This window comes from Myotis yumanensis, unplaced genomic scaffold, assembly GCF_028538775.1.
Source record: "Myotis yumanensis isolate MYYU_CA2020_CCGP unplaced genomic scaffold, mMyoYum1.0.hap1 SCAF_9, whole genome shotgun sequence".
In the NCBI taxonomy this organism is placed as follows: Eukaryota; Metazoa; Chordata; class Mammalia; order Chiroptera; family Vespertilionidae; genus Myotis; species Myotis yumanensis.
Genome location: NW_027223760.1, coordinates 59,677,887 through 59,695,539, shown reverse-complemented (window position 1 = coordinate 59,695,539; position 17,653 = coordinate 59,677,887). Strand labels below are relative to the sequence as shown.

The following is a 17,653-nucleotide window of genomic DNA, read 5'->3' as shown; positions in this document are numbered from 1 at the left end:
CACACAACTTTTATTACTTTCATATATGTTGCCTTCATTTTTTTTCACTCATACAACTATTTTATGTAATTGGAATCATAGTTTACAAATATTTTGCATTGTTCTCTTTTTACTTATGATGTAGATTTCATTTTAACCAGGAAAAAAATTGTGTATTAGTTTATCATGTTGCCATGCAACTATTTATTTTTAAAGTTTAAACAAGTGTTGTTGTTTTTTTAAATCCTCACCAGAAGAAATTTTTTCCATTGATTTTTAGAGTTTGATTCAAGGGCTGATGCTCTAACTACTTAGAACACAGGCCAGGGCTAAAGTTTAAATAACTTTTGATTGCCTGAAGTGATTAATATACTGGATGAAAAGACAATGGAGATATTTAACCTTTAAACCAGTGGTCGGCAAACTGCGGCTCGCGAGCCACATGCGGCTCTTTGGCCCCTTGAGTGTGGCTCTTCTGCAAAATACCACGTGCGGGCGCACAATACAGTGCGATTGAAACGTCGTGGCCCACGTGCAGAAGTCGGTATTTTGTGGAAGAGCCACACCCAAGGGGCCAAAGAGCCACATGTGGCTCGCGAGCCGCAGTTTGCCAACCACACTGCTTTAAACAATTCCTGAGCCTATTACAATATGTTTTTAAAAATCTTATATACATATGTTAACTATACCTCAATACACCTGGAAAAAAGTCTTATGTAACTTAAGAGATAGTTATGTTAAGTGTAATCCTTTTTAGTACATTCAAGCCCTAAGGAATGAAACGTCAACAATTCTGAACATAATTTGAGTGCATTCTATAGATAAGAGCCCTGTCCTAGATAATAAGTATAAAAAATGAATAAGCATTAGTCATGCCCTTGAGGGAATCACTGTTTCTTCTTCACCCAAGTGAACCAAATTAGCAAAGTGTCCACAATAAACATGAATTTCCTTATCACTTGTTTATTTTATGAAAATAAAAATATCACATGCAATATGTGATATACTCATCATGTGATGGAAACAAGGGTAAAAAACATATACAATCTGATTTGCAAGTTGATAATAGTAAGTAATAAATTTTTCAATAAGCAGTGAGCACTCTGGCTGCCAACAACCATTTCTGCTCCCTCAAAGTCAATATTTAAAAACTTTATCCTTTTCTTGAGAAAAAAATCCCAGCACATTTTCAAACAAGGTCAAAGTAAAACATGACATTAAGCCTTCTGAAGGGTTTGGAGGCCATGATTAAAAAGAGGGTTTGGCCATTGAAAAAGTATCTGATGGCTTCATACCACCACCGCCAACCACCCTTCCAGATGCAGTACAATTTGGTCAAGAGTCATGACTGCACTGTGGCCATGAAGCATGTGCAGCAGCTTGAAGTAAGCAGGTCAGTATGAGGTTTGAGGGCCCAGGACTATAGGGGTAGGATGGTTCAAGTGCAGGTCAAACCACACTGTATGCTTCTCTACTTGAGGTGAAATTAAATTAAAATGATACTCCAGGGTTGCCCTAAAGAAGAAAAGCTGTCAGAGAAGAGAATCCCATAGCTGTGTATGGAAAAGGCAAAGGTGAACATGGTTATAACCATGATGGTAGTAGTGGTGTGGGGTTACTATGGGGAGGTGGAAATGCAGACCCATTGGAATGAAGATTTATATAGGATGACTGCTTGGATATCAGTCTCAAATATATTTTTAGCACCAATTATAACATCTTCTTCTCTTCTCCATATCATTTCCTATAACCATCACATAACTGTTTAAAAGGGTGAACAAACTGCATGCATATGTTAAGGAGGGTACTAAACTTAATGAATAATGTACTATGGTACTATACTTTCTTGTATTTAAAAACAATGCTGAATAAGGAATATAAAAATTAGAAATATGTCTGCCCACTTACCTTTTCCAGTGCAGTTTGAACAACAGATTCGCTTTCTGTATCTAGGGCAGAGGTAGCTTCATCTAAGATCAGTATCTTTGGGTTTCGAACTAAAGCTCGAGCAATTGCGATTCTCTGTTTCTGTCCTCCACTCATTTGAGTTCCTTTTTCCCCTACTAAGGTATTAAATTTCTAATGAAAAATAGGAAAGAGTATAGAAACAGAGGATAGCATGATCAAATGATTAGAAAAGGAAATGACAAATAATTAGTTGTTTTAATACCAGCTTAATAACCAGTCTGGCTGGTTTTGACCTTTGATTTATTCTTTATAAAAATAAACAACTATTAAATTAAAAAGTTGAGTAAAGAGAGGACCTAAGAAAAATTTGGCTATGGATAAAAGAAATGAGAATATATGATATATCAAGGATTTTTAATAATTTGAATTTTCAAAGTTTTTAGGTAATTTTTAGAATATGTTGCTATCTTTAAAAGAACACATTAAAAGTATGTAATACAAAAACATACTTAACTACTATTAAAAATGTTCATTAGCAATTTAATGCATTACACACAATCTCTGTCCTGGATATTCTGAAAAAGAGTATGAAAAAGTTTACTGCAAAATAAACTTCCCCTCAAACTTTTTTCAATTTAGGTCTTCTTTTACTTTTTTGGGGTATATACATATTTAATCTGGCAAGATTGGTAGTTACTGTTCTTTTTTGTTATTTCTTCATCAGCCCTGCTATAATTTTACTGATTTTATTCATCTTATCAAAGTACCAGCTTTTGGTTTCAATGATTCCTTCTAATGTTTCTCCATTTTTTATTTTACTAATTGCTGCTCTAATCTTTATTATTTCCCTCCTTCTGCTTGCTTGGGGTTTGACTTGCTTCTTTTACTCTAGTTTCTCAAGTGAAAACTGAGTTTGTAGATTTTAGATTTTTTTTCTTTCCTAAAATAAGTATTTAATGCTACGTTTCTCCTAAGGCAGTGCTTTAACTGTATCCCACTATTGATACACTGCATTTTCATTTTTATTTAGATAAAAATATTTTTTAAATTTTCCTTTAAATTTCCTCTTTGAGCTACAGATTATTTAGAGGTGGCCTATTTAAATTCAAATATTTGTGGATTTTTATTATTAATTCTTTTATGGGCATATTTTATATTTTTTCTTTGAAATTGCAAAGCTATTAATTTTTATTTTAATGACCCAAAATATTGTTTATCTCAGTGAACATTTCATGTGCATTTGAGAAGAATGCATTCCATAATTATTAGAGTATTCTATAAATGTCAGTTAGAACTATTTGGTTGACAGTATTGTTCCGGTCATTCTATATCCTTGCTTTTTGCCTATTTGTTCTATTAAGTACTAGAGACTTCAGCTAAAATTGTGGATTTGTCTATTTCTCCTTTCAGATGCATCTTTTTTCTTTCTTTTTTTGTCCTCATTCATTTTGAAGTGTTTCTGAGGTGCATAAACATTTAAATTGTTTTCTTGCCTGTTGATCATAGTTTTCTATTTCTTTGCATGTCTAGTTATTTTCGAACATGTACTCAATTCTGTGCATATGTTGGAGAGACTCTGAATTTGTTTTCTTGTGAAAAAAATGTTGATTTTCATTCTAGTGGGTAATTCAGATATTGACTTAGCGCCCTGAACGTGTGTAATCTTGGTTCTATGATTTGTTGGGAGTAAATCTGTAGTAAGTCTTGAAACTTGGCAGGACCCAACCTCCAAGATATGTCTACTCTGGGGATCTTGTTATGGCTTGGTTTTAGAATTTGTTAGGGCAGGTCTAGAGCCAGCCCTACTCTAAGGTGTGGTCTTTACTCCTAACGTGTAGCTTTTATTGGTGTCTCAGCTACATGCCTGAGGTATTTAAAAGGTGTTAATGTGATCTCTCCATTCTGGCTGGGTTGTGCTTTCAACATCCCCACCATCCTGCTCAACTTCTAGCATCTCCGTTCTCCTCTCAGCTTTGTATCAGCTGCTCTCTGGTAAGCCTTGGATAGTGTTATACTCAAAGATTCCCCAGCGATATCTACATGGACCTCTGACCCCACCTCAACTCCACAGCTCTCTCACTTCCTCTACCTTTGCGTAAGCTGCTCTGTAATTCTGTCTTTCAGCTCAGTGGGACGACCATGTTCCATCTGGATTCCACTTCCCAGAGATGGGGTCAGAAATTTGTTCCCAGGCAGAATGCTGCAAATTCCTGGACTTTCTTCATGAGCTTCCTTTCTCTCAGGAATCACAGTTTTATGCTACCTTTTATCCACTGCTGGGAAACAATTGTCCTATTTTAGCCAGACTTACGGTTGTTTATTGGAAAAGGCTAGCAAGTATTAGTTAATCCTAATATAATAATTAAAAATATATGTATATCACAGAGGTATCACAAAAGTAAGGTGGTTTTATTTTGAGCATAGCTTTTTCAAATATTTCACCTATCTAAATTAACCACTTTTGGAATTTTTGTTTATTATTGTGCTTATCCTTATTTCTCTGGATTAACATGGCTGTGAAATTTAGTTTCCAACATCATAAGCCAATATCTTTAATTTGTTCTTTGGATTATATCTTAAAGATTTGCTATTCTATTTATATCAAGGGACATTTTTGTATAACTATGAGACTTTTAGTAAAAGATAGTAGTAACTTAAGGGTATAATTTCAAAGGCACCAGAAAGCTCCCTAATTCCAAGTGGGAAACTGAAGATGACTGGTGTTTTGAGAAAAGGAAGTCATTGTAAGTCTCAAAAGGTCAAAGAAAGGAAATCTGTGTTTTCCTGAACCATAAGACAAAGAATGACCTCAAGTCTTTAATGAGTTTTGTGTCTTAATTATGATACTAGGTAATGGGGATAGAAGGTATTTACTAGCAAAACAAATTTTTATTAAAAAAATGAACAAAATTATGATGCTTCATGGAGGGCAGTTTGTAAAACATACTCATTAAAATGAACTTTTTTGTTATTGTTTCCTTCAGGGATGGTGGAATTATGTCTGTATTTTAATTTCAAATCTTATCCTTTCATATTTCACAGGGTACTCCCCACAACAATTTCAGTGATACTGATGAACAAATACTTTGAAAATGCAAATAAGTGGTTTTACAGCAATCAGTTCTAAATACCCATTAGGAAATGTCCTAATACCAAGATATTAGTTTATTATGTCTATTTCCAAGTATGATTTCACATTTTATGTCAAATGTTAGCTCTATGTGCTTCTAAAAAACAATCATAGTTATTCTTTTGCCTAATCACAGAACAAATCTGAACATTTTGTGTGACATTCCCACTTTTAGCCACAAGATGGCCTTGCAAATCAACATTTTTGAGACATAATTTCTCTGCTTTGTCTCATATAATTTTTATTTTATTTTTTTCATTTACAGTGAGAACCAATTAGAACTAAATATGATTTTTAAAATTTATCTTTCAATTATGCATTTTTTTGGTTGTTACCATGCTTTCTCATTTATAGATGTTTCATTTAGGACAACTCAAAAATTAATCACATCTTCCTGCTCTGGAGAAGTTATTGCTTTTTTATTTCATTTTGGAATACTATAGTGCTTTAGCTCTATGCTAAGGATACAGGCTACATAGTGTACTTACATTGGGAAATTCCATTATAAAATCATAAGCATTTGCTTCCTTTGCTGCTTTTTCAATCTCTTCATCAGTCACGCCTTCTCGTCCATATTTAATATTGTTATTGATGGTAGTCCCAAACAAAACAGGCTCTTGGCTGACCACTCCAATATGTTCTCGATAATGCTGCACATTTAAAGTTCTGATGTCATTCCCATCCACTGTGATCTGCCAATCCAAAGGAATGAGTCATGTGGTGATGCCTTTTACTTCACTGTTTTTAGTCTTTTTTTACTAGTTCAAAACATAAGCTGAGAAACACGGGTTTTCAGGGGTCAAAGACTGACTATATTTTGATAAAATATTTATAGCATTTATATTGTTAAAAGACTTGTTCTGGTAGATAGGAACAAACAGAATATTAAAAAACAACAAAAAATGGCTTCAAATCTCACTATGTCATCTAAATATCTTCATTCTAAGATCCACAAACTAGGTATTATAAAGATATATACCCTATCATTGTGTAGATACATGTAACAAACTTCAGTTTTGTTATTTTTAGACTGATGTGATCTTTCATTTTTTTCTAGGAAATATCCTTCCGTACTTCTCTTCAACACCCCATTCATTGCTATAAATAACTAGAGGCCTGTTTCACGAAAAGATTTGTGCAATAGGCCTTCCCTTCCCCTGGCTGCCGGCACCGGTTTTCCTCTGGCACCTGGGACCCAGGCCTTCGCTCTGGCTGGAGCCACCTTCAGTCTTCGCTCTGCCGCTTTGCGCCTACGTATGCAAATTAACCACCACCTTTGTTGGCGGTTAATTTGCATATCTCGCTGATTAGCCAATGGGAGGCATAGCGAAGGTATAGTCAATTACCATGTTTGTCTATTATTAGATAGGATAGTAAATTGTCTTCTCCACCCCAACATACTCCAATGACAGAAGCCAATGTTTGATAAATATAACTTAGAGTCTCTCTTTATTACCAACTCTGGTATTTTGTTTAGGCAAGGGTATTTTGTGCAACTGCTTTATATACAGAATGATTATCCAATAATTTACTCAATATTAGCATGGATACATGAGTGGGGTGTTAAAGACTCCAAATGAAAACTTACTTAGGAAGTCAAATTTAAATGAAATCAGGTTATTGGAGAGTAGATTTTCTTTTAAAAAGAACAGTTGAAATTGAATAGAAGCATTAAAAATTATGGTTCTGTGACTGTCATAGTCTCATTCTATATGCCATGTACAAGGGTGAGAAAATTAAGTGCAACATTATGGGTGACAGAAAAAAATGAGAGAGCATATTCTCTACAGATGTCATCCTTCTGGGATGTTTTGAGAAACTGAAATTTTTGGTAAGTTCTGGGTACTACAAAGTACTATGCTATTTTTCTCTACAGCATTTAATACCTATTATATAACTTATTTTATTTATTGTCTGTCTCTACTTATTAGAATGTAAACTTGATGAAGGCAGAGGTTTTTGTGCTTTGTTCATCAATGTATTCCCAAGACCTAGAACAGTGACTGGCACATAATAAGTGCTCAGAAATATTTATTGAATGAATGCATATGTAGGAAAGAAAACAATATTGTTTCTCTTGGAGCTCCACTGTTAAAAATTAAAAGTTAACATAGCTGTAAGATCTTTGTAATAGGTGGTATTTCCAAATCTCACTGTGCAGACTCTGCATAATATTGGTAGGTGCACTTACAAGGCCGTCTTCGGGATCATATAACCTCTGCAGAAGTTGGACTGCTGTACTCTTCCCACTGCCATTGGGGCCAACCAAGGCTACTGTCTCTCCAGAATTAATCTTGAGATTCAGACCTTTCAGAATCTATTGGAATGTATGGGAAGAAATTCCATAAAACTAGGTTAAATGAAAATATGGTTTAATATTTTCAGAAATTTAATGTAATTTAACATAAAACAAATTCTTCAGTGGCTATTAAAAACAAATTTCGATCTTGTTTGTTTCACATACATATATAATAATAACCTACATAATTTTGGAAAATAATAGTAAAAGAATCTCTCATCATTTTTCTATATAAAGAAGAAATATAAATTAAGATTACTTATTAAATATTAATAGCTACAGCACACTACATTTTCAGCTGAAATACTTTATATGAATTTCATGATTACCAAGTTAGTGAAAATTTTACCTTTAATTTGCAACAATGGAATGAAATCTTGCCAGATATCTTGGTGAGCTACTTAAGAAATTTCTTTTTTAGAATATATTTAACATTATTGCAAAATATATTCCAAAGTAAAACAACTGTTGAAACTTCTTAGGGACTCCCCTGAATGAGATTCCACCAATAGAAACCCTCCTTCTAGTGGTGGATCCCATGGAGACATTTCAGCTTAGGGGAAGCACTTTAAATTTTTCTCAATAACTGGGGGTTAAAACCAGTATTTAGTGTTCCAAGAACCTGCAAAGTGAGAGAAACCTCCCAAATGACAATAGCAATCCTGTTGAGAAATTCTCACCTATCTTTTCTTGCATTTGTATGTATTTAGCCCCAAGTATGGGAATCTTTCTTTGGATTCCCTCACTTTGATCTCCCCATTTGTAAAGAAACAGACCCTTTAAATAGCCAAACATAAAACCTTCAAAGGGCCAAGCAGAGAAAAATTCTTTAAAGGAGGTGAGAAATCAGGACCCCCAGTGGGAGGACCTCCTGCCCCACCTGCACTTTTACTCTAGAGTAGGTTTCTGGGTTTCTGTTCTTTCCTAGAAGAATTTGTGTTTTATTTAAAATGAGTGAACTTTTTTCTTTTTAAAAATTCTCCAGCTTAACAAACAGAGCTATGTTTCAAAAGTTCATTTCAAAAATAGTTGTTTAAAACCCAGAGAGCACTTTACCCTGCAATATAATAGCACAATTGGTGCTTGTTTCCAGGAATACAACCCAAGCATAGTTGCAAAATGGAGTTAATCCTCTATTATTGTTAAAAAAAAAAAAAAAGATGGGAGAAGACAGTACTACTGTGATAATGGTAATTAAGTAACAAGAAATTTTAAAAAAAGAGCGTTGAAAAAAGAATTTCAATCAAAGACTTAGAGAAAAATAAGGAAACAGGAGTAGGTAGATCTTTTTTGATGCAAATTATACAGGGGGGCATTTGTCTATATACTTTAAAAGGCATTATAGTTTGATAATGAGCAATTTTATTAATTTCATTTAAAATCATGTCCTTTTTCTATGAAACAGTATTTGTTAGTAGTTACTCTTTGCATTCTTTAACTACTTTTTTGGGGAAATACACAATAAATGAAAGGAGGAAGACAATAGAAGAGACATATTTTCTCAAGAACTTGTCAAAGGCTGAATGACAGAAGAAGGATAAACTGCTACGTGTGCATACATGAGTGTGTTTGTGTGTGTGTAAAAGTGAGAGGGAAAGTAACTGAGGCACATATGCTGGTGCAGTAAAAGTCCTAGGAAAGGGAGGAGTGAAAGGCTCAACCTGTGCATAATTCTCCGAGGTTAGAAAGTAGATTAAAATGAGTTATGCTGGGTGGGATAACATCCAGGGACCACCAATAGGTGGCACCATCAATCCAAGATATTTTGGTGTGCTCCCAAACCCAGAGTGAAGGAATCCCAAGGAGTTGAATATGCTTTAGTCAGCTGAGTATAGAAAAGAGGCTGCAAAATGTAACTAGCTCATCCAGAGTTATCTGTCCATTACTGATCTTTCTTTCCTTCCTCCCCACCATTACCTCTTTCCTCTTTCTCTCTGTCTCTCTTTCCAAGTCTCTGAACAAAGTGGCTAATCTTGGCCAAACTGATCCCAGATTATTTTATAAGAGGAGATCTTAGCCAGTAGGTGGTAATATAAGAAAACTGTACAATTCTGTAATTAATTTTAACCCACCTTGACAGATTGTCTTGATGGATAACTGAAAGAAACATTTTTAAATTCCACAGTTCCTTCTATGCATTCCGGTTTATAACCTGTTGTTGAAAAATTATCTATAGCAGGTTCCTTGGAAAAACAAAGAGAATGCTATAAATCTTCAAAGGAATAAGTTGACAAATCTCTACTTTCTACAGTATAGTTTAAAGATGATTTTCTTTTATAATGTTTTCCTTTTTGCTTGAAGGGCATTGATTAGACATGGAGGTTTTAATAAAACATAATCTCCTTGTAGAAGAATTAAAACAAATTTCCATAGTCATTTGCCCAATATGAATTTTCCCCATCTTTTTGTTTTGTTTCCTTCTTGCAGCAATGCTAGTTATATTTCAAAGCAATCAGAAGTCTTACCTTGTCAATAACCTGAAAAATATTAAAGGCAGCTCCTCGGGCTATAGTGAAGGTTTCAAAGTTAGGGGCTGCTGTTCCAATGCAATAACTACTATGAATTACACTAAAGAAAACCTAAAAGAAAAAAAATAATATTTATCTTTCCTCAGTTATATAAGAGAGACAACAGAATAAAGTATATAGTTGGTTAAGACTCAAATATTAGAAAAATTATGTAGGAGAGAATAGAAGCTGCTGACAAATATAAAGGAAACAAGTCAATCCAAGTATATTTGGCCTTTTCCTGATGTGGAACAACTTTTGGTTGTCCCATAGTCCTGTCATTATCACCTGGGAAGTCTGAGCAGAAAAAGTGGCTACAGAGGAGTGCCTGCCATACCTGAACCTGGTTAAGTGAGGAGGTGAGTTGCACTCACCTCCTTGTTGGTCGACCCCTTGATCTTTAAAGAGAAGGATGTGTTTGATTTTACTAACTTAGAGACATTGTACTATTTCTGTCCAAACTCTTATGAACTCTTGCCTTATTGAACACCTGTGCATTTTGAGACAGACACATCTCTGCAAAAATTCAAATAAGGAAAGAACCCCACAAGCTAGGTACTATTTTCCCTACTTATAGATGAGGAAACTGAGGTATAGATAGTCATTTGCCTAAGTCACATATAAATTCTTCATGCTGAAGTTTCATTTATATGAAATAAATGAATAGCTTAAAGTCTTTACTATGGGAGTCTCAAATTCAGAAGATGATTTTAGCTGAGGGAAATAGAATCTATATAGAATAGGAGAGCCATACATAAATTGAAATATATAGGCCAGATCAATTCAGTTAGCAAGGCAAATAGTTCTTAATCCTGAAATGATCTGTTAATTGTTGAAACTTGGGAGGGTAACTGAATAAATTCAAATGTAATGCATAACCCTAAGAGTTTAAATAATTCTAAATTGTGATATGGACAATTTAGAATTATTTATATAGTATGATTTTATTTGTTTGTTTGTTTAAATGCTCACAGGATATATTCATTGATTTTAGAGAGAGAGAAACATCAAAGTGAGAAACATTTATCAGTTGCCTCCCGGATGCGCCCCAACTAGGGATCAAACCACAACCTAGGAATGTGCTCTGACTGGGAATCGAGACTGCAACCTTCTTCGTGTGTGGGACAATGCTTTAACCAACTGAGCCACTGGCTGGGACTAGTTTGTTTTAAACATGTCTATATGTGGAAAGAACAGAGAAGGACAGAAGAGTCCAATCTATAGAATATTTCCAGAGGGAAGACATTTAGCAAGGTGAATGTAGAGTGCCATCTCAGCAAGACTGAAAGGAAGAAGTCTCACTAGACACTGGCCTTTTTGACTACTAGATTAAGAAAACTCTATCTCCCAGTGGAAAATTAAATTATGGTTTTTCTAAAAGTGTGATGCTTTTAGAAGATAGGCTGGATGAATATATCCTGCCATTCATAACTAAAATTTAAAGATATATACAAATCATTTGAAGGAAACAAATATTCCTAGGTTTATTAAAGATATTCATATTTGAATATTAAATATTATTCAAAGAGAAATTTTTACTATACTCTTAAGTAAGAAAAAATGTATCTAGGCCAGTTACTTTTGTTTTCACATACAACTTACAGCAAGGACAGTTCCAATGGTATAACCAGGTTCTCCACTCAGAATCAAGGAGGTTCCATACCAGAAAGTGAGTCCATAGGTTCCATTCATAAAGAAGTACACAGCACCAAGAGAGAGTTTTGAAGCTATAGTCTTTTTAATGCCAACATCCTTTGCATCTTTTAGATTGTATGTATATCTTTAAAAGACAAAACATAATATAATAGCCTTTGTGGTAAAAAAATAAAACCAAGCATATATTGTCATAATTAAAGGAACAGACCTTTGGATTTCTTTCTCTTGGGCCCCAAAGGCTACGACTGTTCGAATTGATGACAAAACTTCTTCTGCCACAGCTCCAGCTTTGGAATAGGCATTTAATTCCTTATTGGTCAATGAGATGACTATCTGTAATAAACCATAACCACAGTTAACCAAAGAATGACCCGAGGGTAGTAACAATATATAGAGCATTTAATTCAGGTAGAATCTAGAATAACATAATTTTACTAGAGGCCTGGTGCACAAAATTTGTGTACTGGGGGGGAGGGGGGTCCCTCAGCCCGGCCTTCTTGCAGTCCGGGACCCCTTGGGGGATGTCCACCTGCCAGCTTGCTGTTTCTTAGCGCTGCCACAGAGGCGAGAGAGGCTCCTGCCACCGCCGCTGCACTCGCCAGCTGTGAGCCCAGCTTCTGGCTGAGTGGCACTCCCCCTGTGGAAGCGCACTGACCACAAGGGGGAAGCTCCTGAATTGAGCTTCTGCCCCCTGGTGGTCAGTGTGCACCATGGCAACCTATCGTTCTGCCGTTTTGTTGATTTGCATATTAGCCTTTTATTATATAGGATTATTGCAAAGGTACTTAATATCACTTAATCTAACCTTGTTGGTTTATAAATGAGGAAACCAATGACCAGATATATTAACTGATTTTTTAAAATTGATTTCAGAGAGGAAGGGAGAAGAAGAGAAACATCAATGATGAGAGAGAATCATTGACTGGATGCCTCCTGCATGCCCCCTACTGAGGATTGAGCCCACAACCCAGGCATGTTCCCTGACCAGGAATCAAACAGTGACCTCCTGGTTCATTGGTCAGTACTCAGCCACTGAGCCACATTGTCCAGGCTTAATTGACTTTTAAAGTCTCACGGCAGTGAAAGATCTTAACCTAACATAACCTAGACTCTAAATCTCTATTTTTGCTTTCTACTAGTAGAGTTTTACTGTTTTGTCTCTGTATTTTTAAAAACTTAGAAAGTGTGTGTTTATATAATACAATTGATAAAGGCTTGATTTGGAGAAGGATATTAGGAATACAGTTCTTTTGGGTATACTCTGGAAATTAATAAGCTTAATTTAACTTGATTTGATTTGTTATCTAGAAAATGTTTCCTAGGAAATGCTGTTATCTCCAAACACTAAGAGCTGAGATTCCAGAGACAAAGAGGGGAGAATGTCACTCTTTGTGATATTAGGGAGGTTTATGTGATTTCTCAAAATTTTAAAATCAGAATGGGCCCTTTTCTCTATTATATGCACTTATTACTCCTTTAATTGGTAAAGGATTTAATTTAGTAATTGGCACAATGAAAGGGAACAACGAAATTTGTCCACTGTGCTGTGAGTCTGAGTCTAACTACTGCCTACTCACATAACAGATCTATTCACTTTCAAAGTACATTTCACATCATTGGAACTGATTTTATGTAAGACATGCTTGGACAGTTGTTAAACTCAGAAGGTAGCATAAGCTGAGTAATACCCATTATTTTATGAATTACTGTAAAAGATTATAATTTCTACTAGAGGCCCGGTGCACGAAATTCGTGCACTGGGGGATGGGGGTTCCCTCAGCCAAGCCTGCCCCTCGGTCTGGGAGCCCTCAGTGGATGTCCTACTGATGGCCACAGTCTGGCAGCAGAGGCTCGGTGCAGCCGTCCCCGTGTGTGTGTGTGTGTGTGTGTGTGTCTGCTGGGGGCCTGCCCCCAGCCCCGCCACATAGGCTCCGAGCAGTTGCCGGGTGTGTGTGTCCACTGGTGGTCTGCTCCCAACTACATTGGAAGCTCAGAGTAGGCGCTGTGTGTCTGTGTGTGTGTGTGTGTGTGTGTGCGTCTGCTGGAGGCCTACCACCAGCCACACCCTGAAGGCTTCAAGCAGGCGCCCCTCTCTGTTGATCACTCAGGCTCCTGGCCTCCACTGCATGTTGTACTCTCCCCTGAGCTGTGGCCAGGGTGGGGCGCCCTTCCCTACTGTGGGATCCCCAGGGCTACCTAGGGAAAGGCACACAGGGGCTGGCTGCAGGCCGCCCTTTCCTGCTCCGTGATCGCTGCTGCATCCAACGGGCAGGTGCACACAGGGGCTGGCTGCAGACCGCCCTTTCTTGCTCCGTGATCGCGGCTGTGATCCCACGGGCAGGTGCACACAGGGGAATGCGGGTCCAGGGCAATCCGCGAGCCCCGGTCTGCCCCAAATGCTCTCTCGGGTTGGGGGCATGACTGCGGGCAGACGCCGCAGCCGCCCCGCCAGCCCGGGTCTGCCTGCGGGGGAATGCAGGTCCCGGGCAACTCGCCAGCCCAGGTCTGCCAGGGGGTTGGGGGCGTGAGTGAGGGCGATCGCCCCCTCCCCCCACCCTCTCCCCGCTCTCGCGGGTTGGGGGCGTGACTGCGGGGAGACGCCGCAGCTGCCCCGCCAGCCTGGGTCTGCCTGCGGGAATGCGGGTCCAGGGTTACCCGCCAGTCCTGGTCTGCCAGCAGGAGCGGGTCGGGGGCGATCAGGTGGCGGGTTGGGGCGTGAGTGCGGGCGATTGCAGCAGCCGCCTCCCCAGCCCTAGTCTGCCGGGGGGAGCAGGTTAGGGGCCTCTGCCTCCCCAGCCTTGGTCTGCTGGCAGCAGCGGGTCTCGGGGGTGTGACTGCGGGCGGAAGCCGAAGCCGCCAGGCCAGCCCCGGTCTGCTGGTGGGAGAGCCGGTTGGGGTCTTGGCCAGTAGGGGACAGCTGCGGTCACGCCCCGCCAGCCCTGGGTTGGGTCGCCCGCCATCCAGGTCACAGATAGCAGGCCTGGGTGGCGGAGGGGCAGGCACGATGGCGCTGCCCCATCCTGCCGGCAATATGCAAATTAGCCGCCATCTTGGTTGGTGGTTAACCGCCATCTTTGCTGACAGCTAATTTGCATATTGCCCGTGATTAGCCAATGGGAAGGGTAGCGGTTGTACACCAATTACCATGTTTCTCTTTTATTAGTGTAGATGATATATCACTAGAAGGGAAGCAGCAAAAAGCCTTGGGTATCGTATTGATTTAATAAATATTTGCTAAATAAATTAAATTGAAGGAAGCTAGAAACTATCCACCTGACTTCTTTAGTCAATTGAATAACTTTTACTTTTACTTGATTCCTCTTCATAATCAGTTAATACAATAGCAGAACTTAGATTCCCCACTACTGTTCCTTTTAAACAACTTGTCTTCGTCACTTCCCTGGGCAGTTAAGTTAAAGATTTGATCTTACTAATATACTGTGGGTAATCTTTCTCCTGAGAGGCTCTAATTTCAATAAGATTTTGACAAGGGTTACTAGGTCAACACTCGAAGTCACACTAAATAATGATTTGCTGTGTAAACACTTGGGTCTATTGTTTAGGAATTATTCAACCACAAAATATTATCATTGCTAAAAATTCTTGTGTGGTTCACTTTGTATATTGCTAGCAAATATACTCAGTGAATTTTGTGGTGTTGATTTTCATAATAAATAATTAGCTTTGCAAAATTAAAAAACTTTATCCATCCCTTAAGAGTACATTGCCTCAAATCTAGGAGATGAGTATGTACGTTGGTAGAATTGCCAAAAACATGATTTGGAGAGAGCTATTAGGGATGTATTGGTTGTTTTTAGACTTTTAGACTTCACAAATAACACTAGTTTCAAAATTTGGCTGTAAATAAGTTAATATCTTGTGGTATACTCACAGTATAACAGTGCTAAAACTATAATTGAAAATGCACATACATAATTTATTAAAAATTTAAAGAGCTTTACATAGTACATAGAAATAGCATTAGCAAACATTTTAAATATAATTTAGAGACTTAACATTTTAAATTTTAAATGGTTGACATAAAAAAGTATTTGAATATTTACTGTTTTAGGATTTTCTCATACTGTTCTAGTGAAATAAACTGCAACACATTTATCTGGGAATTTAGAACATATAAGGCACTATACTTTACCCATGATATCATCTGAAGTTTCATTAGGCTACTAAATGAAGATGAATATTTTTTAATGTTAGTAAGATACTAAAACCAGCCTCACCATAGCCAAATAACTTGAGGATAGAATGGTGATTAACTGTAAACAAAATCAAAAGTAATTTTGATGTATAATGTCCCTTTCTATTTGAGACATAAAAAATGAACAGAAATGCCTTTCTGACAAACTCAGTAAAACATCTCATTCACATTCCCACTTCTAGTCAACACCACATTAGCCATCTTACCTACCCTAGAACACATGGCTGCTGAAGCAATTATAAGAGGAGATGTAGACAGAGTCACTAGGGTGAGTTTCCAGCCCTTCACTAAGCCGATCACCAGACCAATAGAAAATGTAGACAGGTTTTGAAACAACAGAGCAATCTTGTCTCCAATACCATCATTGATTTTGTTGATGTCACTGAAACAAATAAATGCAGCAAAGTTGTTTATATGTCAGATATGAAAACAAAGTTGATATACTATTCATGAATACTCTTACTCAGTTATTCGAGTGTTCAGTTCACTGATGTCACAGCTGTCAAACCAGCTGATGTCCTGTGCCAAAATGGAATGAAAAAACTCTTTTCGAATTCTCTTGGTCTGTCGTGCTGCTGTCATAACCCAAAAGGAAATTTGCATGTAGCCAAAAACCAAGGCAGTAATTCCTATTCCAACATAATATAAGGTCAACCTGAAAAAAGATTATTGGAAATGTTAGTGAGACACAAGAACAACTTTTCCCTTGATACCAAAAAAACCCCAACACCTACTTACTACACCCCCAAACCAAAAAGAGCCTATCACATTTGTGCTGAAAGACTGGGGAGGAGAATAGAGACAGGCCTTCAGCCCATTGGCTGTGCTGGAAAGGAAAGCATGTTCCTTTCTTACAGAAATCTTCCATGTTTTTTCCCAGTAGCATTTCTACATTGAGCATTTAGCATAGACATACTAAAAGTGGAGCATTTTTAATGCTAATAAGAGATTAGCACTTAAAATCAGATTTAAGGGAACAAAGATCCCTGATAAATTTCACTGATTGCAAATTGAGTGATGCTGCAACACATGCTATACCGAGGTCATAAAATATAACTAGTTGTGGGTAACACTTAACCAGTTAGATACTTAGTTCTAAGAGATCCTCAGAAGGCCTGCACAGGCTTCCTCGGCCCAATGGGATGGTGTCTAGGCATATTGAAAGAAGGGGGAAAGAGAGCTCTCAAGAGCTTTGGGCTCAAACTACTAAAGTGGATGTTATATGTGTGTTAAGAAGTGTAGTAAAGAGCAGAGTGTGGTACTATATTAATTTAATTCAACCCGAAATGATTGGTGAGAATTGATGCGCCTGGCATCTTCCCTCAGGCTTGCAATTGATAGAGGCTGTGGTGTTCTGACTAGATCTTACAGAGCAGTGGACATCTTAAAGTTACAGATTCTTATTAAGGAGGTCTGTTAGGAGGCAGAGCATGTGCAGAGAGGAGTCACTGCTTTAAGACTCCTGACTCTTGGAAGAGACTCTGTTTCATTGAGGTAGATACAGATTGAGAGGGGAAAAGACCAAGAGATTTTCAGCATTGCAATGATAGTTACAGTCTCTTGGTTATCAATGAAGGGTTGTGCAAGACAGGAAGGACTAGGAATAGCCAGATATTTTGTGTCATAGATGTCATGAAAAGGCAGGAGAATAGTGGCAAGAAATGAGGAAGAGAGAAAGGAGAACACAATAACTTTCTTGGGCATAAAGGTGCTGGACAACTAGGAACCCAGTCGGCATTGGTGTAGGCAGAAGCCAATGTGTGACTGGTGTGGCCTCACTGATGCTTTTAGAGGAGGACCTGTCCTACTGGAACTGGGACTAAGGGGAGACAACCTATGGAGGATGAAGACTTGGGTGGATTTAGGCACTGGGGGAAGAGGAGTTATTTTTAAATAGAAGTTGTTGGTCTAAGTCAAAAGGAGAGATCTTGCTAAGCTTTGGGAAAGGAAAAATGTGC

General features: G+C 37.8%; 1 protein-coding gene across 1 annotated transcript in view; it reads right to left on the bottom strand.

Moving 5' to 3' along the window:
* The window catches only part of ABCB5 (ATP binding cassette subfamily B member 5), a 92,837-nt gene that overhangs the window by 49,580 nt on the left and 25,604 nt on the right, over positions 1-17,653 (bottom strand). The window contains exons 5-13 of the mRNA XM_070425151.1: positions 16,159-16,350; positions 15,906-16,077; positions 11,688-11,812; positions 11,426-11,603; positions 9,782-9,895; positions 9,389-9,499; positions 7,209-7,334; positions 5,506-5,709; positions 1,888-2,058 (exon numbers count right to left, since the gene is read on the bottom strand). Of these exons, the coding sequence (XP_070281252.1) occupies positions 1,888-2,058; positions 5,506-5,709; positions 7,209-7,334; positions 9,389-9,499; positions 9,782-9,895; positions 11,426-11,603; positions 11,688-11,812; positions 15,906-16,077; positions 16,159-16,350 (1,393 nt within the window). The remainder of the gene's footprint in view (positions 1-1,887; positions 2,059-5,505; positions 5,710-7,208; positions 7,335-9,388; positions 9,500-9,781; positions 9,896-11,425; positions 11,604-11,687; positions 11,813-15,905; positions 16,078-16,158; positions 16,351-17,653) is intronic.